This window comes from Sodiomyces alcalophilus, assembly GCF_042370955.1.
Source record: "Sodiomyces alcalophilus JCM 7366 unplaced genomic scaffold ACRALscaffold_8, whole genome shotgun sequence".
Taxonomy (NCBI): Eukaryota; Fungi; Ascomycota; class Sordariomycetes; order Glomerellales; family Plectosphaerellaceae; genus Sodiomyces; species Sodiomyces alcalophilus.
The window spans coordinates 2,292,148-2,316,321 of NW_027263539.1; the positions used below are offsets into that span (position 1 = coordinate 2,292,148).

General features: G+C 55.5%; 11 protein-coding genes across 11 annotated transcripts; 5 read left to right on the top strand and 6 right to left on the bottom strand.

The window, feature by feature from the left end:
- Positions 1-1,561: 1,561 nt before the first annotated feature.
- ACRALDRAFT_2022782 (uncharacterized protein) lies at positions 1,562-2,446 on the top strand (the record flags this gene model as incomplete). The annotated part of the gene is made up of 6 exons (XM_071020109.1): positions 1,562-1,727; positions 1,804-1,845; positions 1,908-1,922; positions 1,955-1,972; positions 2,009-2,062; positions 2,136-2,446. 6 exons carry the CDS (start codon positions 1,562-1,564, stop codon positions 2,444-2,446), a joined length of 606 nt encoding a protein of 201 aa, XP_070872025.1.
- ACRALDRAFT_1078018 (uncharacterized protein) lies at positions 1,980-6,007 on the bottom strand. Its single transcript, XM_071018721.1, has 2 exons — positions 3,427-6,007; positions 1,980-3,343 (listed from the first exon to the last, which is right to left on the bottom strand). The coding sequence occupies exons 1-2, from the start codon at positions 5,446-5,448 to the stop codon at positions 2,576-2,578; spliced, it is 2,790 nt and encodes a 929-aa protein (XP_070872026.1). The 5' UTR covers positions 5,449-6,007; the 3' UTR covers positions 1,980-2,575.
- A 1,579-nt stretch (positions 6,008-7,586) lies between these two features.
- On the bottom strand, positions 7,587-8,533 carry ACRALDRAFT_1065954 (uncharacterized protein). The gene has a single exon (XM_071017253.1). It carries the CDS (start codon positions 8,359-8,361, stop codon positions 7,717-7,719), a length of 645 nt encoding a protein of 214 aa, XP_070872027.1. The 5' UTR covers positions 8,362-8,533; the 3' UTR covers positions 7,587-7,716.
- Positions 8,534-10,055: 1,522 nt separating this feature from the next.
- On the bottom strand, positions 10,056-11,381 carry ACRALDRAFT_2030084 (uncharacterized protein; the record flags this gene model as incomplete). Its single annotated transcript, XM_071020639.1, has 3 exons — positions 10,056-11,039; positions 11,111-11,215; positions 11,313-11,381. 3 exons carry the CDS (start codon positions 11,379-11,381, stop codon positions 10,056-10,058), a joined length of 1,158 nt encoding a protein of 385 aa, XP_070872028.1.
- A 457-nt stretch (positions 11,382-11,838) lies between these two features.
- On the bottom strand, positions 11,839-12,935 carry ACRALDRAFT_2061362 (uncharacterized protein). Its single transcript, XM_071021971.1, has one exon. It carries the CDS (start codon positions 12,698-12,700, stop codon positions 12,242-12,244), a length of 459 nt encoding a protein of 152 aa, XP_070872029.1. The 5' UTR covers positions 12,701-12,935; the 3' UTR covers positions 11,839-12,241.
- ACRALDRAFT_2112647 (uncharacterized protein) lies at positions 12,824-13,587 on the bottom strand (the record flags this gene model as incomplete). The annotated part of the gene is made up of 2 exons (XM_071023587.1): positions 12,824-13,128; positions 13,206-13,587. 2 exons carry the CDS (start codon positions 13,585-13,587, stop codon positions 12,824-12,826), a joined length of 687 nt encoding a protein of 228 aa, XP_070872030.1.
- A 7-nt stretch (positions 13,588-13,594) lies between these two features.
- On the top strand, positions 13,595-14,337 carry ACRALDRAFT_213330 (uncharacterized protein; the record flags this gene model as incomplete). The annotated part of the gene is made up of 5 exons (XM_071024059.1): positions 13,595-13,628; positions 13,676-13,717; positions 13,782-13,808; positions 13,853-13,953; positions 14,008-14,337. The coding sequence occupies 5 exons, from the start codon at positions 13,595-13,597 to the stop codon at positions 14,335-14,337; spliced, it is 534 nt and encodes a 177-aa protein (XP_070872031.1).
- ACRALDRAFT_1083502 (uncharacterized protein) lies at positions 14,047-15,774 on the top strand. The gene is made up of 3 exons (XM_071019459.1): positions 14,047-14,598; positions 14,818-14,920; positions 14,988-15,774. The coding sequence occupies exons 1-3, from the start codon at positions 14,364-14,366 to the stop codon at positions 15,547-15,549; spliced, it is 900 nt and encodes a 299-aa protein (XP_070872032.1). The 5' UTR covers positions 14,047-14,363; the 3' UTR covers positions 15,550-15,774.
- Positions 15,775-15,919: 145 nt separating this feature from the next.
- On the bottom strand, positions 15,920-17,437 carry ACRALDRAFT_1072767 (uncharacterized protein; the record flags this gene model as incomplete). The annotated part of the gene is made up of 1 exon (XM_071018019.1): positions 15,920-17,437. The coding sequence occupies one exon, from the start codon at positions 17,435-17,437 to the stop codon at positions 15,920-15,922; it is 1,518 nt and encodes a 505-aa protein (XP_070872033.1).
- Positions 17,438-18,833: 1,396 nt separating this feature from the next.
- Positions 18,834-19,837, top strand: ACRALDRAFT_1065957 (uncharacterized protein). The gene is made up of 4 exons (XM_071017254.1): positions 18,834-19,082; positions 19,177-19,269; positions 19,337-19,373; positions 19,451-19,837. Exons 1-4 carry the CDS (start codon positions 18,960-18,962, stop codon positions 19,489-19,491), a joined length of 294 nt encoding a protein of 97 aa, XP_070872034.1. The 5' UTR covers positions 18,834-18,959; the 3' UTR covers positions 19,492-19,837.
- A 580-nt stretch (positions 19,838-20,417) lies between these two features.
- On the top strand, positions 20,418-23,310 carry ACRALDRAFT_1045004 (uncharacterized protein). The gene is made up of 5 exons (XM_071015379.1): positions 20,418-20,742; positions 20,819-21,368; positions 21,518-21,706; positions 21,771-22,568; positions 22,655-23,310. Exons 1-5 carry the CDS (start codon positions 20,689-20,691, stop codon positions 22,981-22,983), a joined length of 1,920 nt encoding a protein of 639 aa, XP_070872035.1. The 5' UTR covers positions 20,418-20,688; the 3' UTR covers positions 22,984-23,310.
- Positions 23,311-24,174: the final 864 nt, after the last annotated feature.

Below are 24,174 nucleotides of genomic sequence, written 5' to 3' on the forward strand. Positions count from 1 at the left end.
CCCTTATTCCATCTAGAGGCAGCTGGTCTGTTGTCCAAGTTGTTCGTCCCGTCCGTGCCACCGGTCCTCTGTCCACTCACTTGGTCGCGTCGAGTCGAGAGGAGGCGACGCAGTAGTGTAGCTGCAGAGGCCCAGAGCCCACAGGATCCCCAGAAGTTCCCTGCCCTAGGGCGTCCCTTTTTGCCATCGATAGTGTCCATCCATAGTGCCCTAACCCCGCCTCCGCCAAGAGACAGCCGGGGAAATTGAGCTGAGAAGGTATTAGCCGTTTGCGGCAGTGAGGGACACGGAAAAAGAGAGACAAAAAGGTCCGTGGGTGGATGAGGCCACACACCAGGCCCAAAAGGGACGCCTTTTCACTGCACTTGGGGAGCGGGTGTCCCCGGAAATCCCCGCTCGAACCTGACTGATGGGTTCCTTTTGCTTACGTTGTACGTTGTACTGTACGCTGTGCATTTTTACCGCCTTGCTGCCTTGCATCGCATGAAGAACCGCAGAAAGGAAATGAGGAATGCACAAGTGCTCGTACCGAATCGTCATTCCCCGGGTTCTGAAAGACTTTAATTTTCCGTGGCAATTGTGCTTGGCGATCCATATTAGGGCATGATGATCTAGCGAGCTTGGACTGCCCAACGACGAGGTCAAAGAGAAGAGGTCCAAGTGAAGGTCCGTCGAATAGATGGTTGTCTTCCTACGTAATTACTTACTTGATACGAATAACGGGTAATTCAGGAACAAGAGAGAGGAGAGGGGGCGAATTACAAAAGGGGCGATCGTGTGAGAGACGAGGCGTGAGAAACAGGGAAATAAAAAGAAAGACGAAAAAACAAAGACGAAAAAAAGAGGCGCCTGCACCACGGTTTGTCCGTGCGCCGCCACTTGAACAAGGGCCCCTCGAGGAAGACGACAACCGAGCCAGGGGTCGAGAATCCCAAAGCCTCCAGTGGAATGGATGGACTGGTGGGCGAGTGGGGTCGCTGCGAAAGGGAACCAGAAACAAGAAGGGACAAGAGCCAGAGCCCATGATGGGAGGGATGGGTTCGGGGAAAACATATGCTCGCCACACGTGTTTTCCAGCAAGACAAGACCAGGGAACCAGGGGAAAATAGATTAGGCATCTTCCCGTCCGCTGTAACCAAACATTCCTTGGTTGCACGATCGCCCTGCGAGTAGGTATTGCAACGTATATAGCCTATGACGGCATCCGCTCCGTTCTCCTGGAACGTCTTGTGCTTCACCTCTGGGAGGTTGCCGTCGTTGGCACTGGCACGAAGCAAGTCGGCTTAACGTGGACGGACTACTCCAGCAAGAGCGCCGTCCAGCTTCCAGACCTTTGGGTGTTACGAGCGACTGACGAGCAACTGACTACCACCAGTCGCTGGTCAATAGTTTCGCAGTAGTCCAGCCTGAATCATCGCCCTTTGCGCCACTAGAACAGGAACAAAGAAGAGAAAAAAGACGGAAGAAACAGAAACCCCAACTAAAAGATCCGTCGACATCGCCCTTGTTATTATCATTGCGGCTAATTACAACGTACAGCCTACTCAAAAAGCGCGTTCGAATGTCTAACTATGGAGACATGGAGACACCTGAAATCTACAACTCCGGACCTATGCCGAAAAAAGAAAGGACTCGCGCAGCCACGCGCCCCATCCAGGAAAACGTCCGCCCCCTCGGACTTGTTCAAAGCCCGACCGTCCCACTGGGACGCGCCAAAGAAGGGCATCGTTGAAGGTACGTACCGTACGTTGTACCAGTACCAGTAATTACCTTATAGCCAGCGCATGCTTGGCTCGACAAAAGTCGCAGAGACATTGTTGTACGCACTGAACGAACCCTACCTAGGTACAACTAATTAAACCACGTCCGGCCATGGTCAACGTAAAACACACTTTGTAATTCCTAAGCGGTAGCCATTACACGTGTAGGATAACGGCTGAGCTGCAACTCTGAGCCATAAGACTCGAGATTTGTTTTAGCTCCGTTTGAACCACCTTTAGTGTATCAGCTTCATGCATGGACGGTATCACACCGGTATTTGCTCGACGTGGAGTGGCTGCAGGTGGCTTTACCTACCTAGGTACTTTGTACGTTGTATGTACTCTTACTTATGCTTAGTCACTGTACCTGCACAGACCGAACCGAACCACCATACTTCATAATCTCTCATCCAGGCCATCGACGCATGCGGTTAGCACATGCATCCCCAACTTGCTATCGGCAATCCTCCACCGAGTCATCACACCAATCGCCCAATAACCCCAGACCCTGCTCCATCGGGTCAAAGACCATTGGCCAACCTCAGCGGTACGTGCACTCAGATCATGTGTCCCCTGCGCCACCTCGTTTTCCACTCAAGACGAACACATGGACATGTCGGCAACACAACGCCTCCCTTCGGCATAAAGCCGGTATACATACACACTACACTAGGTACAACGGTTAACATGGAATATCCCACGCCTAAATGCGCCACCTTTGCATTTCATAAAACGTCCGCCATTCACGTGGTATCAATGTGTCAATATGTCAATCAAGAAACAACGTCCCACCACATCGTCTCGTCGTCAGACTGTCATCTCCGCACCGGCAATGAATCCGTGCGCAACTCCACTGGAGGTCGCCGAATCTCCATGCTCCTACTCGGACCCCGTCGACCTCCCGGCGTCCGTGGGTGCGCCACGTTCACCCGCCCGCCGCGCTCCATGAGTCTCTCCTCCCCCTCGTCGGAATCCGTCTCGTCCTCATGCGCGTCATACCCGTAGTCCGCCAGTCGCGCAAAATAATCCGCCAGTCCGTCCACGCTGGGTGTTCCCACCACAATATCGTATTGCGGCGGCGGTGTTTGCAACCCCATCGCCTCCGGCCCCACCGCCTCGCCGCCGATCCCCGGTGGTGGCTGGTCGGCGTCGAACGCCGGTGGGTTGTACGATGGCGCCCGCAATAGGTGGATCGGCCGCGGCCGGGCATCGAACTGTTGTGGCCGCATGGTCTGAACGTCGGCTAGCGGACTGGATGACCGGCCGCCGCCCGTCAGGTGTGCCGCTTGCGGCGCTGCCAGGACCGAGTCGCCGCCATCAAAGTCGGGTAGCGTGCCGGTGGACGAGCTGGGAGAGACGTCGGCTGGCTCAGACCCTGCCGCCGCGTCCGCACACCCGCATACCGTGGGACGCTTGACGATGGTGGCTTCATTCCCGGCATCCGAGTACTCCGGTAATGCCATATTGGTCCGCGTCGCACGGCAGTTGAGCACCGTAAACGGCGAGTCGATACTAATCTCGAAATGCCGCCGTCGCGTGCCCGTCGGATCTTCCGGGTCGACGCGAGAGATTCGCATGACAACCTAGCCAGGGTCAGCAAAGAAGAGGAATAACAGAAAAGAAAAAAAAAAAAAAAAAGGAGGAGCAAAAAAGGAGGAAAACACACCTTGATCCAGTGGTGCACGTTGGCATTCTTCCAAGTGCAATCAGGATGCAGCCGCAGCGACTTGCTCTTCTCCATCTGATCGCACGTCGGAATTTGCACGTCCAGCTCCATCTCCGTCGGACCCCAATACGTCTCCAGCCCAAGCTCCAAGTCGCCCAAAAGGTTGTCCGTCGGCTTCGGCAGGGGCTCGGGCGAGGTATCCGACCTCGATGCCTCCAGGGCCCGCCTCATCGACGCGGCCTCCCGTGCTTCCTGCCGTTCTTCCTGGCTCAGCTCCCCGCCGGACAACACGCTCACCCGGGACGACGCGTACCGCGCATCGAGCGGCTTGCCGGCCACCTTCTCCAGTAGGAGCATCTTCCGGCCCTCGTCCTTCCGCGTCACCCTCCGGTCGTTGGTCCAGTACTCGATCGCCTCGGTGCAGAACACCCTGATCTTGTGCACCTGCACCTTGTCCAGCGGCGTGAGCTTCATCGCGATGGGGATCTTGGACCCGATGGGGAACGACTTGCCCGAGATGACAATGTCGTAGTGGAGCTGGTCCTCCCACCGGCGGTTGATCGAAATGGGTTCGCTGGTCTCCAGCGAGAGCTGGTCGGGGACGCGAATCATGGACACTTCCTTGTGCCCGTGCAGGTTGGGCTTGAATGCGCCAGCCCGTTCCACCGTCGCGTGCAGCTCCCACTTGACGGATCCGAACGGCAGTTTCGTCGTTTCCACCTGGTGGTGATCTATCGGCAGCTCGAACGCGTACTCGTACGTGCCGGCGGGGAACACCTTGTAGCCCCTGGCCTGCGCCGAGTTGCCGAGCGCGACGTCGCCCTTTCCGAAGCTTCGCGACTGGGCGTTGACCTGCAGCGACAGCCGTTTCGCCTCCCTGGGCGACGCCACGGCCGCGACGGCGGCTGCCGGCGATCCAAACGAGGAGCGACGGCCGTTGGCGGGGAGCGCCTTGGGCGAGCCGCGCTTCAGGGCGTAGGTGCACTGGTTCCCGTATTCCGTCTGCCAACCACCATTCACGGCGTTATAAAAAGTGAGCACTTGGGTCCGCAGCGATGACTCCTCGAACAATTCGGTCTTTTGTGGAGGAATCCCCTCGGGCCATTCGGTTCGCGCCCTGCCTTGAAGTTTGAGGCTGATGCCCTTAATCTTGACTTTCTTGGTCACCGAAAGCTGGAGCTTGCCCCGCAGCAGTCCAGCGCCGCCGGCGGCCCGGATCTCCTGGCTGTGGGCGCCATGGCCGGCGTGGTCAAAGCCGTATAGGAAGACGTGGGGTTCGGCGAGCAATATCGAGCAGCTCACACCGCTCCCCGAAGCCACGGGCTTGGGGATGGCAGACACCGAGGCAGAGACTACTTTCTTATCGCCACGGACGGAGGTGCTACTCCGAAGCGGCGATGGAAAGGACGCTGGGGTTGTCACACCAGGGTACATCGCTTCGACCACAGTGCCGGAGCGCATCATCTTCCTCGAAGCGTCATGTACGTGGCGTCTCACCCGATGAATGGAGAGTCGGAAAAAGCGTTCCCCTGTGGTGGTCGACGGCGTCCGGCTCGGTGTCGGGGTAGCTGTCGCGGAGGAAGTGGCGGATGGGGTCGGCGTCGTGGGTGTCGAGCGGGCAGATTTGGTCCGGGTCGGAGTGGCGGAAAGCGAGTGACTAAAGGGGCCCAAGAGCTTGCCAAGGACGGTCCGAACAATGGTTGGCGTCGGTGAGGTATCTCCGGTCGTACTAGCAGACCCTGCTTCGAGTTTCTCTGTCTTCTTTTTTCTCGCCCTCTCTATATTCTCTTCCTTCGGGGTGAGCTCTTGTTCTGGCGATAGCTCGGGCGGGATGAACCCTGTTGGGAACGCGGTTATGCTGATGGTCCGGCTGCGGTGATGGCGTGCCCGGATAGGCGGGGACGGTAGTGTTGCCGATGCGGGAGGAGGGCGGAGGAAGAGGTTGGGGCAATAGTAGACGTCTTGAGAGGGGGGTACTGGTACCCAATGGTTATGTCTGCGCGGTCTCCGGGAATCTATCATCGTGTTAGACAAAGATAAAGGCCTAGGTTTTGGCTAGCGGATGTAGAATCGTGGTTGATATATAAGATGAAGTCCCCCGGTGGCGCCTGGAAGAGGTTGGAAAAGCAGCCTCTTCTTGCACTTCCCAGTGACGTAGACTCCTGGTGGGGGCAAGGAAGCAAGAAAGTCCCAGGGACAATATAAAGGAACGGGTAGTCAAATTCCAAAAGCCAAAGGTGGTCAGGGAGCACAAAGATAGGAAAGACAGAAGAGAAGGCCCTAGGACCGGGTCGAAGGTCGTAAAGGCTGGACCCCAAGGGACAGTAGATGATGGGCAGACAAGGATGATGAGAGAAAATGTGAAGCGGTGCAATAGGGCGTGGAAGTGATCGGGTTTCGTTTCATCCCTCCAAAGAAACGTCAGGGACGGATATATGAGAACGGGATGGGAACGGGAGCGCCGGGTGTGACCGTAAAGAAGAGGAACAAGAGAACACAAAAAAAGACACAGGTGGTGCCAGTTTCGCGTCGTCGGGTGAACGGGGGAGGGGGCGGAAGAACAGAAAGACGATACACACATACCTGAGTGAACGAGTCAAGAAGAGACGACAATCCAAAGAGGGTTCAGCTCGGGGTAGATTCAGTGTAACTCGGTCGTTGATAGGTAGGAAGGTGGTGTCACATTCCACGGGGAAGATCCGAACTGAAGCGCCGAATGGGGGGAGTCGTGGGCGTAGCGGAAGCAAGGTCTAGAGCGAAGCCAAACTGTATCGATGTCGCTACCTATGTACAGTAGATAGATGGCTATGAAGGCGGGTGAGTCGGATAGAAGAGGTACGGATGAGTCGGAGAAGCGAGCAAGAACAGCAACGTTTCGCGGTGGGAGCTATTCCCAGGCCTATGTGCGCCGGTGGCAGTTTTCGTCTTGTGTTTTCCTTTTTTTTTTTTTTCCTCTCGAATTTGGAAGACGTCAGATGCACCTGGTACTTCGTCGTAATGGGTGCGTGGGTAATTAAATGAGAAAAAAAGGTTGGTCGAAAAGTTGAGGAACGGACGAATGGGGAAATAAATAAATAAGAATGACGGTTGTCGACAACGAAGCGCGAAGAATGTTAACGTCAAGCTAAATGATTCCAAGCATGAGATGAAAAGGCGAAACCCGGGGGAGAGCAAAGTCGAAGCAGCATCAACCGACAGACTATCTTTTCGTCTCCTTTTTCCTGCTGGAGATGTAGGAGGGATGGTTAAGCAGAATATAAGATATGAAGCAGAGAATTATGGAGGATAGAGACGTTGGGAGTGGAGGGCAACAAGTCGTAGCCCCGCCTTCGCCTTACCAAGTCCATCGTTCTTTCCTGATGACGACGGACGGTACGAACGATGGTGGACTTTTCGCTAAATCCTGCTATCGGCACTCCTTGGCTAAGTAGGCTCCTTAGTCATGCAAACCTGGCCTCGTCATTGGCCGCCACAGCTCTTGATTTACAGTCCAGACATTCTAGCGCTGGTTCGTGCTTCCGTCATGACCACACCGTGCATCCTGCACCCGCGATGCTGTGTCCAGTCAGTACAACGTATGCCGGTTGCGATTTGTAAACTTTGTAAACCATTACAATATACAGTGCATGTGGTCTTTGTTTTTATTTTTCGCCTCGACAACGGTTCCAATCTGGCCCCAAGGACATGGCTCCGATAGCTTATGTGTACGTATACCGCTGTCATCATAGACGTGTCGCCAATGGGCGCGATGCTCATATTTGTCAACCTACCGTCAGCCGCGCCGAACAGAAAAGGCAACGTTGGGGTTGCTTGGCTTCGTCAGTGAGACCTTGTCAGCCAATTTATTCGTGTATCACTTCCCCATTGTCGCGCCGAAATTCCCTATCTTCTAGCAGCCCCACGGGACACATGTCGGCGCATGACTTTCGGATCTAGTGTAGGGGCGCCCTGTGAATCCAGAGAGATTTTGCGACACCGATCTTCGGATATGAGCATTTGAGCCATTGGATCAACCCAGGGAAGGGGAAAGAGAGAAACTGATACGGAGTACTTACATGAGTTCTGCTCGATGAGGTCATGGCCGCCACCCTGGACGTCCCGGCAATTCACACCGCCTACCTATCCGTACTTGCCGTTAGCGAATAGCGGGTACTCGTAGGCTCGACTCCCCGATGTCGCCCTGAAATTGGGCCTCAATTAGCCAAATCAACCGATTGGCTCTGGGGCTGTGTACACTGTACATTATCACTGTACAACGCTTCCGCAACGATCCATCTCTGCCTCGCACAATCAAACCTCCTCCTTCCTCCTCCGAAAAGCCTCCAGAAGAACCTCCCTCGTCCCTCCAAACGTGAGCTCGAAAGGACCCTCCACACCAGACACGCGTCCGCACCTCACCTCCTCCTCAGAAACCCATACGAAAGCATCGTGCTCGTCCTTGTCAATCTTCACCTGGACCTCGTCGCCCTCCTGCTGCTGCTCCACCCCCTCGACCTCGAGTTCCAAAGCAACCCGCACGTAGCACCTCTCGCGTGTGCGGTTCCAAAAGACCGTCCCCGGCGGCACGTCCCTGGCAATCGCCGACACCCTCACCGCGCGTCGCGCCACGAGCCCAGCCTCCTCCCACAGTTCCCGGGCGCACGCTTCCAGTACGCTCGTGTCCGTTCCCATGTCGGCCGCGCCGCCGGGCGGTTCCCACAGCCCAGGCATGCTGTCGTGTTGCGCGCGCCGGAGGAGGAGGACCCGCCCGCGGGAATCGAAAACGAGGGCGCTCGTCGCGAGGCCGTGGAACGCGTCGGCTTCCGGTGGGAGTGTCGGGGCGTGCTCCGCCAGGTAGGACTCGGGGGGGAGGGCGAATCGCTCCAGGGTATGAGGGTACGTGACGTTGAAAGCTGGTGACGGTAGTGGGGTGGAGGGGGGGAGTGCGGTCGCCATGACTGGCTCTTCTTTGCTTCTTGTGCGGGCTGGTAGATGCTCGGCTCGTACTTCGTAATGACTTTCGGTGGGTGGTGCGAATGCTGTTTCCTGGCCAAAATTGAGCGGGGAGTACGGATTCCTGGGTAAGTTGCCTAGATTTCGCGCACATCAAAAGATTCTACGTACCGAGTACTCTGATCGGTGCCTGCCGGGAATGTGGGGCCTGTGTGGCGTTCTAGGCACCGCCCCATCGAATTCACCGACCTCACCGAGTCTGACCGGCCCAATACCGAGAAGAAGGTCTGACAGAGTCCAGTCCTGCTCTTCCGACTCGATGGATATACTCAACGCATCCGCCAACCCGATTATTCCCATTCATTCTCACACTTGGATCTACGTGTTGAGAAGACGGTTGAGTTGCGCCCTTGAACCCTTGAACGATACGCTGAAAGTCTGTTTCTATTATCATGTCCCTGTAAGGCCTCCCGGCATTGCAGTCTGGTTGTCCTATCCAAACGGACGTCCATGCAAAGACCCCAATTCCCTTAGCGAGACACTCAATCTCTAGGTCCCATTACTACTGTTACTGGACTTGCCGTCCCTCCTTTTCCGTTTTTGACTCGAGGTGCTCCGGCTCCCCTCTCCCCCTCGAGCAGAGTCTCCTGCCCCTGGCTCAGTCTCACTCTCATTGCTCTCGTCTTTTCCCCTGTTACGCCCCGTGCCGACATCGCCCTCGCATCCTGCCACAGCAAGATCGTCAACTCCGTAGAACAGATTGGGTCTCTCGCACCAGAAATGCCTCCCGACGCCACCCTGCCCTTTTACCTGGACCCAAACTCCCTTCTTGCCAGCGGGGTGGGCCGGCTTGGTCTTAATTTTGATTCCCACCCGTTTGGCGACCTTCCCCAGCATGCCGGTCAAGATGTCTTTCTTGCCATTTGGGTAGATCTTGCACTCGGTACCGCAAGGGACGTCGTGCTTGGAGTTTCGCTTGTACCGGACAAGGATGAGGTCGGGCTGGTATTTGTTTTTCTTCATTTTGTCCTCCCTCTTTTTTGTTCTCTGGAGTCTGGTCCGTCGGTGAGCTTCTGTTGCTGATGCTTCTTTTTCTCCTGGAAAAATTGCATCTATTATGATTTTCTTTTTCCAGTGTTGCGTGGTACTGTGTTTTGGCAACTAATGACTGGTCTATCGACGCGTGACGCTGCTCGGTTGTGCTCCCAGAGCAGCCCTCAAGTAGGAATATCCTCTGTCTCCAGGAAGTAGCCTGATAGACAGTTATATCCTGTCGGAGCAGCCTCATAGTAGTCAGCTGATTCACTTAATCCTCCTCAAGTGACATGAAGCATCCTGGGAGCAAGTCACGTTGCCCGTTGTACTGCTACTGCTACCGAGTCACCAATGTCATGACGATGATGCAGAAGCTGCTACTGGATCAGTATTATAATCCGCTGCAAGTCATCAGAGCTTCATAATAACAGGAAAGACTGATGGCAGGACACATACTTTGTCAGTCGAGCCTGCCGTCATTGTGGTATACAAAGGACTGTTCCGATAACGATGCACAAACTCCCAAACAATGCCTCAGAAGCAAGCCCGTGGACAAAAGCAAAGAAAACCATAAATCCAATTCTAGGACTCTTGTTGACGAATCCCTGGGTGCTAGGTGTCCTGACCCCGAATCAGTCACCTCTCTCAGGGTGTCATCGTAGTTAACTTGCATGGTGGTGAGAACAATGACGATGAAAAGCGGACGGCGCGGTTGGCGTGGTCGGAGTAGTGGCAGTGTCGGCCCCCGAAGTCGACCTTGGAATCCGACTTGTGGTCGTGTCCACCGGCATGGTCTGCTGCATGGCACCGAGTCTGTCCAAGCCTTTCATCGCCCTCGACCAGTCTTCAACGACACGGGCAGTCTCCGAAAGAAGCTGCTGGCGGGATAAGAGACTGTCGTATAGTTCCTTGAAGCCCTCAGTACGCTCCTGCTCCGACGTCGGGTCTCTCTTCATCAGGTCATCCATCTTGTCATGGGCTTCAATGCACTCCTTGTCTGATTCCTCCATGCGCTTGGTCAGGGATCTCATCTTCTCGCAAACCTCAACAGCCAACCTTTTCCAGTCATCGACGCTTTTTTCCCGACTTTCCGACTCGTCCTCTTTGCCAGTCATCGGACCGGGGGGAATGGAGACCGACGTGGCAAGGCCAGTTGAACTTTTGATGAAGATATCCTTCAACTCGTCCAGCTCGTCATAGGTGAGCGTGATGATCTGGTTTCCTGAGGCCCTCGAGACGGAAGTCTTCTTTTGGTCGAGCAGAGAAGCTTTTCTTCTGCCATTTGTGCCCTTTCTGTCTTCGGGCTTTCCCCTCAAGCTGCCACGGCGGTCAGACCGAACATACTCAGCCACACGGAGGCCACTTCCCAACCGGAAGCCCCGAACCGCCCCCTTTCCCGTCTTGGGATAGTCATGACGGCAAAACTTGCAGTCCGGAGCGTTACGGCAGACATCGCAAAAGTCCGGCCGGCGACCGGTGCGAGCCCTGTACCTGGGGCATATAAGACAGGGGTATTCGTTCTTCGTGCAGTAGCGGCGCTCCTTCTTGTCCCAAATGCGATCCACGAAAGGAAACGGGAGTTGGTCAGGACCATGCATCTGGTGGCTGAAATAGCTGAAATAGGGGTTCGTGTAGTCATCATTGTCCTATGCCGTCGGTTAGCAAACCCATGGAAGCTCGCAGGCCAGATCGTCTCAGAGGAGCGTCTTGATTCTACCTGAGCATAAAACTGATTGTGCTTGTGGAACTGCCTTGTGGTGCACTGAGACATGCTCTCCGTTTGGCTCTCCGTGGCGATATGACTGTTGTTGTCCATGTTGCCCTAGGCCAGGCGTCAACGGTGAGTTCAACACTCAACAATCACACCCCATCTAACAGCCAGAATACAGGATAGCAGAGCCAGTGACAAAGAAACTTACAGCTATGTGGCTGTTGACCGCTGTCTGATCCAGGGTTGTTGACATCTGGCTCTTAGGATAGGTGCCCATCTTGGTTGATCATAGGATATTCAGATCCGTGTTTGAGTGCGCGTCAAGGACGAATAACAACAAGAAAGATAAGTGTATTTTATGCACTGGGCCTTAAAAACGCATGTGATAAAAGGAGTAGACGAATACAAAGCAACAGGAAAAGTCATACTTGCCAGGCAGAGGTAAAACAACTCTCTGTATCTGTACACAAAGAAGGAAAGAGCGCGCTGTTGCCTATATAAGTTACTAGATAGACTCTAAAGTCTCGCAGCCAGGTGATCCGCGTGATGGGGTTTTAGGCAAAGCATAAAAGGATATCAATTCAAGCCTACCTACCTACTGATCAAACATGGATATATTGATGACAAAGGCGAGAGGACTGCAGCTATTATGATACATGTAGCTAATATGTCCTGTTCTACAGGCCACAACTCTTTACAGCACACCCTGAGGGTGGTCCACTGGAGGCATGAAAGACTCAAGTGCCCTGATGTTATGCAGGATATTCTCTCTATCTAAGGGCACGCTCGGAAATATTCTTCTCTACTTGGGTCATCTCGTATCGCGTGCAGGGACATGGGATGTCAAAGAGCAGCTCCCGAGACTGAATAAGTAACGAGTTATATATAAACGACCGACACACTTATACTGACAGTCATTGATCGATGCATAGGGGCTACCAGGTGGGCAATTTTATACTGGCGATGTTCGACGACGTCGTTCGGGTCGCCAAGTGGAGGCGCGTGTCGAGGACCAGAAGTTGTTCTCAGTACTGACATGCCATCAGCTTCAACTGGAACCCAGCCACACTTCTCCCGTTTATCTATTATATTAGAGCCGTTCGGACGGAATACAAGTCCTTGGTCGAGTCAATCATCTTACGCCCAATAAAGGCGGCAGTCGCTGGAGCCGCAGGAACCTCCCCTCCCATGGATGGCGACGGTGAGTAATACCCGGCCTGAAGCAATGTACATCGCCGTGGTCGATCTCGCCAACCCCCAGAAGCGCATCTTGCCGGGACCGCCCAGATGGAGGCACACGCAACGCGGAACAGTCGCGACCTCGACATTCGCAAACGCTATAGCGTACTTCTTCGCAGCCGAGGGTTGACCACTTCTGTCGCGATGGTCTTGCGCTGGCGCGGGCCGAGGCGTCGGGAGTTGGTGAGATGGTGCGATACCCTGAGGCATGGTTTCGTCATCGGTATCCAAGCGCCGAGAGTGTTCCCTCCTTTGCGCAGACTTTAGCGGTTTCTTCTGCCCTGCAGCCGACAACGTAGTGGATGCAAGTCCAGAAACTGAAGAACACTGCGGCATAGTCGACGAGTGTGTATCCATCTACCGCCTCAGAGACACTGTTCATTGGAGAGCTCGGAGCATATCATGAGGCATGAGCCAGAAACGGTGTGGGTGGTATGGTAGTCCCTGACGCGACCACGCCCGGAACAAAAAGGCAGACCCTCAGCCTATGATGCTATAACCCCCCTGCCACAGGAACAAACCGCAAACGGCCAAGCTTCCAACAGCTGGGACGAGAGGGAGCTCAATGACGGCCCATACCCATAGACAACCGAGGGTCGGGGCCCGCTTTAGGACGGCGAGATAGCCGTACGTATTGGTGAGGTATATAAGGTAGCAGCCGGCGCCGACGCTGGTTGCGAAGAAGATGGCTTGTCGGGTAGAATCTTGGAAGCGTCGGGGAAGACCGGGGATGAGGTCGGGATTGGAGTAATGCGGGTGGAGGACGTAGAATAGGGCAAGCAGAACTGGTCGAAGGACGCGAGTTAGCCAAGGCGAGGCAAGGAAAAAGTCGACGTGTGTAGATCTACAGAGCGGGTCTTACCAACAAAAGCTTGTCCGGTCCTGACAACAATGTCGGCCCAATTGATCTCCATACCATACTGGTGCTGGACCAGGACGTCGAGGGTGAAGTGCAACATGGCGAGGCTGACACCCCAGAGGATAGCTTCCATGACGCGCTCGACACGCGGAGACAAGACAGGCTCGTCGTCCTCGTCTTCGTCTTCCCCATCAGCGCCTTCTGCACTGGAATCTCGGGAACTCTTCTCGGGGCGGAACTTGTTCCTGGGATCGTTGTCTGCTTGGTCGAAGAGTTTCCGCTCCTGGGCGATCTCGAGGAGAGTTTTCTCTGAAGGACCTGATCGGTCTGGGTATGCCATCTTGATGGAAGCCTTGCCCGCCTTTTCTCTGCGTTGCCTCGCCATTTTCCCCATGGTTTCGGGTTCACTGGGTGTCGTGCTGTTGAGTTGACTGGGTTTGGGGGGAAGCGGTACTGTAGATTGCTTGCTGAAGTCGTGGAACCTGTTCGACACTTCTTGAGTAATTCTCGAATTCGTCGGTACTTTGCGGTACCTTGGGTTAAGAGCTTAAATGACATCACATACAATTCACCAATCAGAGGGTTTGTTTTCTGGCGCCTCGTCAGGTACAAGCAACTTTGGCGCATGCTGTGGCGCATGACCAACTGAGCGCCGCAATTTCCCCGGACGGGACCTGCGGGACAGCTTGGTACGTACCGTAGCCATCCAACGGCTTTGGCTCGGTGGATCAATTGGCCGCCATTTTTCAGGGTCCGACACGCCTAATTCCGCCTAATCGCAAGGTGGCATTTCTTGTGCTCGTAGTCCCCGACTTTCGTTTGCTCTCCCTCCCCTCAAAATTACGGCAACCCAACCAGCGACCTTGCGCAGGCTCTCTATTTCTATTCTCTAGCTTCACCGTTTCCCTTTGCATCTCTTCCATCTGGAACTTTCGATTCAATTGACCTTCTTCTCCCTCAGTTGACCCCTCCCGTCCAGGACAAGACGCGCATTCGCATCTCGGGCTCGAACCCCCGCCTTGACCTCTCAACTGCTACGTCTCTCTCGCACCGTCTTCCGCTGCCTCAATCCCCTCCCTGCGATTGCTCTCTCGTCTGCCGAGACCGCGGCCCGACAACAGCTACATCACCTTGAGGGGCAGGGTACGGCGCCTACCCACCATGGTCTGGCTCTGGCTCCTCCCAATCGCGGGCGCTCTCGTCGCCGCGCTCCTGCCCCTCCTCTACACCTACATCGCTACCACGTACCAAGATACCCTCCCGCGTATCCACAACAAGCGCATCTGTCTCTTGATTGCCCACCCGGACGATGAGGCCATGTTCTTCGCCCCGACTGTTCTCGCCCTTACGCGTCCTGAGACCGGGAACCACGTCAAGATCCTGTGTCTGAGTTCAGGTGCGTTGAATATTTTTGCTTGATGGGTGACAGGAAGGAAAAGAAGCCACGAACAAGGGGAAGAAATGAAACAAGAATACAAAAACAGAAGAAAAGGGAAAGGAAAAGACCAACAATGGATGGGGCCCCCAAAAAGGAGAAGAGTATACAAGGACATCGGGCTGTGTCGAGGGTCCAGACCAGGCGAGAGCAAGTGAGCAAGAGAACTGATAATCACAGGCAACGCCAACGGACTTGGTGAAACGCGCAAGAAGGAACTCGTCAAGAGCGGAATGACCCTCGGACTCCGCCAGGAAGACGACGTCTTTGTCGTCGATAGCCCGTACGCCCCCTTCCCTTCCATTCCTCCAAGACCAACCGCAAAAAAAGCTGACCCCAAATCTCCACAGCGACTTCCAAGACTCCATGACCGCGACGTGGGACGCCCAGAAGATCTCCAGCCTCCTCTGCAGCGCCTTCGCACCGCACCTGGGCCAGCGCTCCCCCACCGCCTCCTCCCGACCGACAGCCAACATCGACGTCCTCATCACCTTTGACGCCGCCGGCGTCTCGTCCCACCCGAACCACATCTCCCTCCACGCCGGCGCCCGCGCCTTCATCGCCGCCCTCCTCCGCGGCAACGAGGGCCGCCCGTCCCCCGTAGCCCTGTACACCCTCCACACCGTGTCCTTCCTGCGTAAATACACCGCCATCCTCGACATCTTCCCCACCCTCGCCGCCTGGGCCGTCGCGGGCGGGAGCGCCGGCCTCTCGCCCGACAAGTCCGGCCCGCCCCGCAGCTTGCTGTTCCTCAACCCCCTCACCGGCGCCGAGGGCCTTCCCACGGCCTGGCGCGCCATGATCAGCGCCCACAAGAGCCAGATGGTCTGGTTCCGCTGGGGCTGGATCACCCTGAGTCGGTACATGGTGATGAATGACCTGTGGCTGGAGCGGTTCGAGGGTGAGTCGTGACCAACTGTAACATGTACCAACTCGGTTGTTCGAACTTTGGGGGCGCTATTGGGGTCTTGGAAGGCGAGCGAGGCGCCAATCAGATATGTTGTATATGCGGAAATATTCTCTTAACTCTTTACCTTTCATTGTCTTTTATCGCGTCGCAGTATTCCGTATGTTCATATCAGACGGCAGGCCATGCAGTAACTCTCTCATCGAAGAATAGGAAGACTTCAAGACGCTCGACAAGACGAAATCAATGTACGGTGATCCTCGCCTAAACTACCTTGGTTCGGGCAAATATGGACCGTCTTTCGCTTGCAACCTCCGCCATGATATGTAACCACTAGAAAGTCGAAGAGATAGACCCACTGTGGCCTCCATCGCCTCACCACTCCACACAATCCGCCATTCTGCCCACCCTGAGCGACGGCACCCGCGCGCCGTCCCGCGCGCCGGTCTCTCGCATGCAGAATCGCAGGATCCCCACCTCCTCCCACGCCTGCGTCTTGCGCACACGAACCCCGCGGGGAAAAGTCTGCTGGAAAAGCCTATTCTTTCGATGATACAGAGGCTGCCCCCGCTCGTTGAGGAGCTGCTCTCCCTGCTCGCCCAGGACGGGATCTGTCTTGTCGCGCCGCAACACGAGCGTGGGTGCCGACTGCACTTCCTCCTTCCGCCATCGGAACTTCTCCTTCGTGCCCCCCGACGCGAAGAGCCTGACAAGCCCGCCCGGGGTGTAGTAGACGGCGGGCGACGGCATAAAGTCGCGAAACTCGGCGACGAAATCAGGTATGGCCTGGGTGGACACGGTCTCGTCTGCCAGGTTCTTCCTGCTGATGCGTCGAATCCACCGCTCGCACCAGCGCTGTATGGTGAACCAGGACCGGTGCTGACGCGCCTTGGCCCGGAGGTACTGGTCCGTGGCGCTGGGAAGGGGGGACGGGTAGAGGCATTCGGCGAGCGCGTCGTGGACGTCGTGGGTCAAGCTGTGGTAATGGCTGCTTCCTAGCCTGATGGCTTCGACGGCGTCGTCGAACCTTCCTGCCTGGAGGAGAGCGTTCACGTACTTGTCCAGGTCCTCGAAGGTAGGCTGGACGTTGTGGGGTTCCGAGAGCATGGTTTCCCACACGTTGATGACGTCGTGGGCATCAATGTCTCTGTTCCGGACCGACCTCGCCTCGAACATGGCCCATTCCGTTTTGGCCTGATGCGTCGAAGTCATGTACGTGTACTCGAGAAGATCGGACCAAGTTGCGGCCGGTATCGCCAGCCCGTACCGCCGCGAGAGGTGCTCCAGCACCTTCTTGGCCAGCACGACATAGCCGGCCGTGCCGAGCGAGTGGACGACGGCATGCAGCAACCGCGTCGTAGGAGCGAGAGGGGAGTCCCGGGGGAAGTTGAAGCCCCCGCTGACGCTGGTCAGTCGATGGTTCTCAACGTCAGAGAACTCGAGCCCCAGGTCTCTCCCCAGGGAATGGATGATCTGGAAGAGGTTGCCGACCCGACCGCACGCTATCATATAGGTGCAATAGAGCCGGTGATCGGGCCGGATGCCTCGGTTGGCCAAACCGTGCCAGATCCTCTTGAGTGGATGCGGCAGGCTCAACACCCGAGCCAAGTCCCTCTCCGGCTGGTGTGGCGCTTGGCCATATCGGAGGCGTCTCGCGCGTGCGCGGTATAGTCGCAGCCGTTCGAGACGATCTCGCAGAGAGGGCGGGATGGATCGCGTCTTCCTAGCACCGCTGAGGTTGCGTGGCCGGAGGCGACCTCGCGCCAGATCATGCTGTAGATATAAGGGCTCGGTGAGAAAGCGGGCCTTGATGAATTCGTCGTACGCCTGGGCGGTTCGCGTGTCGGTGACCCCGGCCTTGTCCATCATCTTCCAGACGTCTTTCGCAGCCATGGGGTTTGAGGTGGCTCCCGCGCATCGTAGGAGAACGATGTACTCCGGGATGATGAGGCTGTGGCCATGTCGTACGAGGATATCTGCAAAAGCAAGCAAAGTAGCAAAGATGTCCTTGTAGATTGTGCGGATGCCCAATTCATCGAAGGCACGTGCGACCGGGCTATATTCTTGGAGATGTTCCGGAATGAGCAGCCCATAGGTGCAATCGAGGCGTGGCCCTGCTTCCACCGGGTCGAGAATCTGGAAGATCTGGGTGATGCTAGTTCGTGGTAGGCTACTTAATGCTGCGGTCGCCTCACGTAACAGCGACGGAGCTGCCGTGACAAGGACCTGCAAGAGGCTGTATGCCTCGGGGGAATCCTGTCTCTGAACGGCTCGTAAGAGGTAAGGGATGAGTTGTTGCGGCGATAGAGAACTTGCTAGCGTGGTGGTTAGACTATTCGTCTGATCCAGAGATAGGTGTGAACGAGTGGGTTGCCAACGGCGCAGAAGCTGCGTAGCGCTGGTCTCCCCCTCAGCCGCTATTGTAGGCGGCCGTGGCGACGGTTGTGACGACGGTCTCAAGTCCGCGAACAATGGGAGAGGCGGCGAATGAGTATTCGTAGTCTCCCAAAGACCAACAGGGCCATGATGGGTCGAAGCATAACGCGCTAATGGCAGGTAAAAGTGGCGGGCCTTGGAAGATGTTGAAAAGATGGGTGCTTGGGGGAGTCTCGATGGGCGTGGCGTATTTAGGTCTGCGACCGCGGGATACCCAAGAGAAAAAAAGCGCCTCGTGGGAATGGAAAGTGTTTGAAATGATCTTGGTGTTACATGAAAACGTAGACGAGGGCCGAAGGCCTCTGCTTTGTGGATGAGCAGGGCCATCGGGGAGTTTGGCCAAGACGGATCATGAGTTGGAAAAGAAAGAAAGAAAGAAAGTGAAAAGGCTGAGGAAATGTGGCTGTTGGGGATGTACGAAAGTAAGGGGCGTTGTACTACACTACGACTCTACAGCCCAGTCCCTCCTTCCTCTTTCCTCTCCTTCGATATCTTGCCCCTCGACGAGAATGATACTGTAGACCGATGTATGAGGAGGTACATGTAGGGACGTCGGAATAACTGACAGTGGAGTGCTACCCCGGATCTACAGGGAGCTACTAAGTGGACCTTAAGGGCGCTAAGACACTGACGGGTCTCCCCCGGTCCTTCCGGTGAGACCTTTTTCCTGGGCATTTCAGGGACACGACACGCCACGCGGGCGAAGTCACTTGTACTGTACATCATGTCTGTTTCACACTGTATTCCGTAAAACTGGCCGGCTTTCGCAAAAAGGTTTCTGCGAAATAGGTACTTCAAACTCATCCGTGGTCAGTGCATTTGCAGTACGGATTGGCTTGACCCGACCCACCTCTTTCTTTCTGCGAAAACGCCTGAAGGCTCAGCTCAGCTCGTCATTGTCCCCTCACATCAGGGATCACACCAGGTCGCATCACAACCCCCGCGGTCATTTTTCGCACTCAACCCTCCATTTTTCGCCATGGCGGACGCAGGAGAGGAATCGACACACGTCTCCGAACCCCTCGACCTGGTGCGTCTGCTCCTGGACGAGGTGGTCTTTGTAAAATTGCGAGGCGACCGCGAGCTCAAAGGACGACTTCACGTGAGTTCTGAGTTCTTCAACCCAACTCTACTACTCACGATATATCTATGATATATTGCCTTCCCTGACCCATTCGCTTATTCGGTTCACCCAGGCCTACGACAGCCACTGCAATCTTGTATTGGGCGAAGTCGAAGAAACCATCTACGTCGTCGACGACGAGGAGGACGAAAGTGAGGAGGTCAAGGTACGCTCAGCCCTCATCGTCGGCAAGCCGGGAAAGTACCGTTGAACCTAACTGTTTGGGGGCCTAGACTGTCAGCCGCAAATCTGAGATGCTCTTTGTCCGAGGTGAGCATGCATGCGCCGTTATTTTTCCCTTGGTCCCGTTTCTGTGGTGAATCCCACACCGCTGACACGTGGAACAGGCGACAGTGTAGTCCTCATCTCACCTCAAGCGACGTCATGAGAGTTGGGAATGAACCCTCGGACCAGCTTCATCATTACGGACCCTGACTCGGCGACGGATTTAGGCGAAGTCTCCAACGCACCGAGAGCCGTAGGCAGCCCTACGTACATCCGCCAGCTTCGGGTGCGCCTGTGACGTGGATTGCCCTACAGGATTGCCCTACCTACACATGAGCCAGGTATGCGAATGGGAGGGAAGGGAACAGAGCCACGGCGTATCCTGCAGTCTTGGTCTTATGACAGGTAGAGTCTCCTGAGAGACCACCCTGCATCATCCGTACCTCGTTTTTAACGTGCAACACGTCGAAGCTACCTTATAGAAGCAAAAGAAGCCGTGTTTTGGAAAAGCAAGTTTTCGACTTGGATTGTCCACACCATTGTGATGCTCCTCGAACATGACATGGGCTGTATTCCGGACGTGCTCATCCCACTTCTGGTTTGCGGTCATGGCTTGTTGTACTCTTGCCAAAAGAACCTGAACAACCGAGGAAGTATTGAAGCTTCCCTGTCATCTCGCAGGATGACTGAATTTGGGAGTACCAGGATTACTCTTATGCTTCATTCCTCTCGGGAATGAGCCAGGGATATAGCTTGTTGGTCTCGTGTTCGCCCACTACAGCCACGGGACAATGGCTTTGACTTGGCTGGACGGGTGTGACTCGGTGATCGTTTCAAGCTACAAGGATGCACTGTAGCACTGTGCGCGAAATATGTGGATTCATACTGTCACGCCTCACGGAGCTGGACCCAATCAGGCGGACGGGCTGGCCAATGCGCCAGCTTTTATCGATAAGGACCCCACTAAATTACCCAGGTGGTTACTCACACCGGCCATTCCCACCTAGGCACCTACTTTGTACGTGTACGAAGTACGGCGATGACGGTGATGCGAGACCGCCTATTCCCCCCTAATTAGTACCAACTAATGCTCGAATGACATCCCGGAAGGTGTCCTCTACCTCCTTGGCCGAGTCAAAATCGATGACTCGAATCCCGACCCTTCTCTTACTGTCCGTTGCATCCATGATATCCTTCCTTTCCCTTTCTACCAGCATTTATCACGGCGTCCTCGCTCTTTTACCTCCATTATTATCGACAACTTCATCCATGATCGATCGAATGCCGACGTAACGCACTCGGCGCGCGAACCGACCCTTCCAATCTTCCCATCTCATTTCGATCCCCAGCATCTTGCACCATGGCCAGCGGATCGATGAAAGCAATACCCTACGAGAAACGGAAAAGTGAAGCTGTATGTTACGACCATAACTTCCTACAGCTTCTACATTTCCTACCCTACTGTCCTCCGAGTCTAACGCAGATGCCAGGCCCTCAGCGACTTTGCCGAGTACGTCGAGAAGCAGCAGTATCTCCGCTTTCCCAGGACCAAAACCCCCGCCGGGGGCGAAACGACGACAGCAGACTCCGCGTCCCAGTCCCAGGAGCACCAACATGCCGAGCTCGACGAGCTCTTCGACACTCTCGACCTCGCCGATGCGACGGCCCCCGGTATACGGTTAAAGGACCTGCTCCTGGGAGCCGACGAGGACACAGGCAAGCAGCTCGGCGAATACCTGACCGAAAGGTTAGAGGAGGGCCATGGCGAGACGGTTTTCGAACTCGGATTCGAGAACAACGGCGACTCGATGGGGTTGACTCTAGACCAGTGGAACACGGCGTATAAGAGGTTACAGGACGCCGCGCATCTCGCGCGCGCGGAGTGCCAGTTGTTGGTGACCAGGAACGTTGGCGGCGACGTTGAGGCGCCGAGCTCCAAGTCGGGCAAAGACAAGGACTGCACGGGCAAAGTGATGATTCGGCGGAAACCTCAAAAGGTGGAGGACGTTATCGAGACGAGGATTGCTGTGGTCGGTAATGGTACGCAGAGATGGACGAGCCTATCTTTTTTCTTTCCTTCTTTTTTTTTTCTTTTCTTTTCTTTCTGTCTTTTTATTTTCCCATTCTCGACCACCTCTGCCCACGTATCCAACGCAATGCAAAGCATCTTATACTGATCAAGTTTATAGTCGATGCTGGAAAGAGCTCCCTCCTCGGCGTTCTCGTCAAGGGAGACCTTGACGATGGGCGTGGCAAGGCACGCGTGAACCTGTTCCGGCACAAGCACGAGATTGAATCGGGGCGCACTAGCTCCGTCGGTATGGAGATCTTGGGTTTCGATACGGCAGGCCAGGTCATCACTTCTGATGTCCCAGGACGTGGGTTCTTGCGTTCTTTCCCGTTTCGGCGAAAACCCGACCGAGCTAACACATTGACGGGCAGGGAAACTCTCCTGGGAGGAGATTGGCAAGCGCAGCGCCAAAGTCATCACATTTTCCGATCTCGCGGGGCACGAGAGGTACCTCCGGACTACGGTGTTCGGTCTGTTGTCGAGCAGCCCTAATTACTGCCTGCTCATGGTGGCGGCGAATAACGGGCTGATCGGCATGAGCAAGGAGCATCTGGGCCTCGCGTTGGCGCTTAACGTGCCGGTGATGGTGGTGATTACGAAAGTGGACATTTGCCCGCCTCAAATCCTGGAGCAGACGATCAACCAGATCAAGAAGATCCTCAAGAGCCCCGGGGCGCGGAAGATTCCCATCTTTATCAAAGACCGGGAAGAATGCGTCAACACGGCGACACAGTTCATCAGCCAGCGGATCTGCCCCGTGTTCCAGGTGTCCAACGTGACGGGGGAGAACCTGGACCTGGTGCGGACGTTTCTGAACATCCTTCCGCACCACGGGCAGTACGACGCGGACGCGCCGTTTGAGTTTCACATCAACGACACCTTCTCGGTGCCTTTTGTGGGCACGGTGGTGTCGGGGATTGTCAAGTCCGGGGTGGTGCACGCCGGCGATACGGTGCTGGTGGGGCCCGACTCGCTGGGCCAGTTCACGACGACGACGATCCGGTCGATTGAGCGCAAACGGCTCGGGGTCCCGGCGGCATCTGCGGGTCAATCGGCGTCGTTTGCGCTTAAGAGAGTGCGGAGAAAGGACGTCAGGAAAGGGATGGTGGTGCTCCCCAAGCTGGAGGGCCAGCCTGACCCTCAGGTGCACAGGGAGTTTGTTGCCGAAGGTAAGGGAGATTCAGCTGCTGCGTCGCCACTATGTCGCTGCCCGGGCAACACGCAAACGCTGACCGTCTTTTTTCATCGGCTATAGTGTTAATTCTGTCGCACGCGACGACGATCCGGAAGAGATACCAGGCCATGTTACACGTAGGCCCGGTGTCGCAGACGTGCGCCATCATCGACGTCGACCGGCCGTATATCCGGACTGGAGACCGGGCGACGGTGGCGTTCCGGTTCATGCAGCGACCGGAGTACCTCGTCCCCGGGGACAGGTTACTCTTCCGCGAGGGCCGGACCAAAGGGCTCGGGATTGTGAAGGCGGTGGGCTACGACCCCAGCAAGCCGTTATCGCATGAGGGAGGGACGGACAGCTCGGAGGGGGCGACCTATGCCAACCAGGAGGTGCAAGTCAAGGCTTAAGAAGCGACGATACTGGAGTTTTGTTTTCTTTTACTTTGGATCGCTTCATTTCGATGGATGGTCTATGAACATGGGATAACGATGGGTATATGGGTATATGCATTCTTTATTCTGTGCGGTTGGTGGATAGAAACTAACATTGAATTCCTCGATGTCGGTCGGTATTGGAGACGATGATGAATCACCAGCCACAGACAAACTCCAAGACGAGAGCTTCAGCCACCTCCGCCAATGTCAGACCGGGGGCATTCAGCCAATAGCCACCTGTTCAGCCACCAGCCTTTTTTAGACACAGAAATAAAACCAATCAGCGACAGCGAAAGCCATCCAACCCCAGGTACCTCGAAACATGCAACATGACGAGCGTTTCACCTTGACGCTCTCCCTCGCCTTTGCTCTGTCACTCACTCCCTCTCTCCCTCTTCCTCGACCTCCCTTTCTCTTCACCCCTCCCTTCTTTTACCTCCCTTCTTTTTACCCGCTGAACCGTTTCTAGCCAACCATCCGTTTCTGGCTGTCCTAACCCATGGGAAACATGCTCGCTTACTCCTTCATCGCCAGCCGCTGGCTCTAGTCCTCATCCGACCTCTGCCGAATCGCCAGACGAGGGCCAGGACGCCATGACGTCCAGCATGCCAAGAATACCCAGGGTGTCCTGAAACAACGTACATCACGATGGGCTGCGGCTTCGCGCCGAGCTGTTCAGCTGAAAGATGCGTTTCTCTTCTTTGAGCCCATGACCCCGCGACGATGATTTGATGTGAGACCTCCTCATTCCTCCCGTGGACGGGAGTCCCAGGATGGATGTCTGTATCTCCCTCTTTTGATTCTGTCCTTCTCTTTCACGTTTTTCCTGGCCCGCTTTCCTGGCCCGGCCTTCTCTCCTCTTCAGCCGTGTCCTATCATATGATAGAGGAATCAGATCCTCGCCATCCGCTTGGCGCCTACTGATCGCCAAGGGACTGAAGGATTTTCTGTTTCGTTTCTTGTCAAGGGCCACCTCTGGCCAAGGGGTCCCTGCTCACATCCGACCTCGTTTTAACCGCTGTCTTGGTCCTCTTGTTTCCTTTCTATTTCTGCTTAGCCCCTCCCGCCTCCCGTCATCGTGGGCCCCTTGTTCTGGGTCTCTTTGTGTCGTGGGACACCCGATTCTGTATTTGCCCTTTCTGTCACTTTTGTCTTTATTTATCC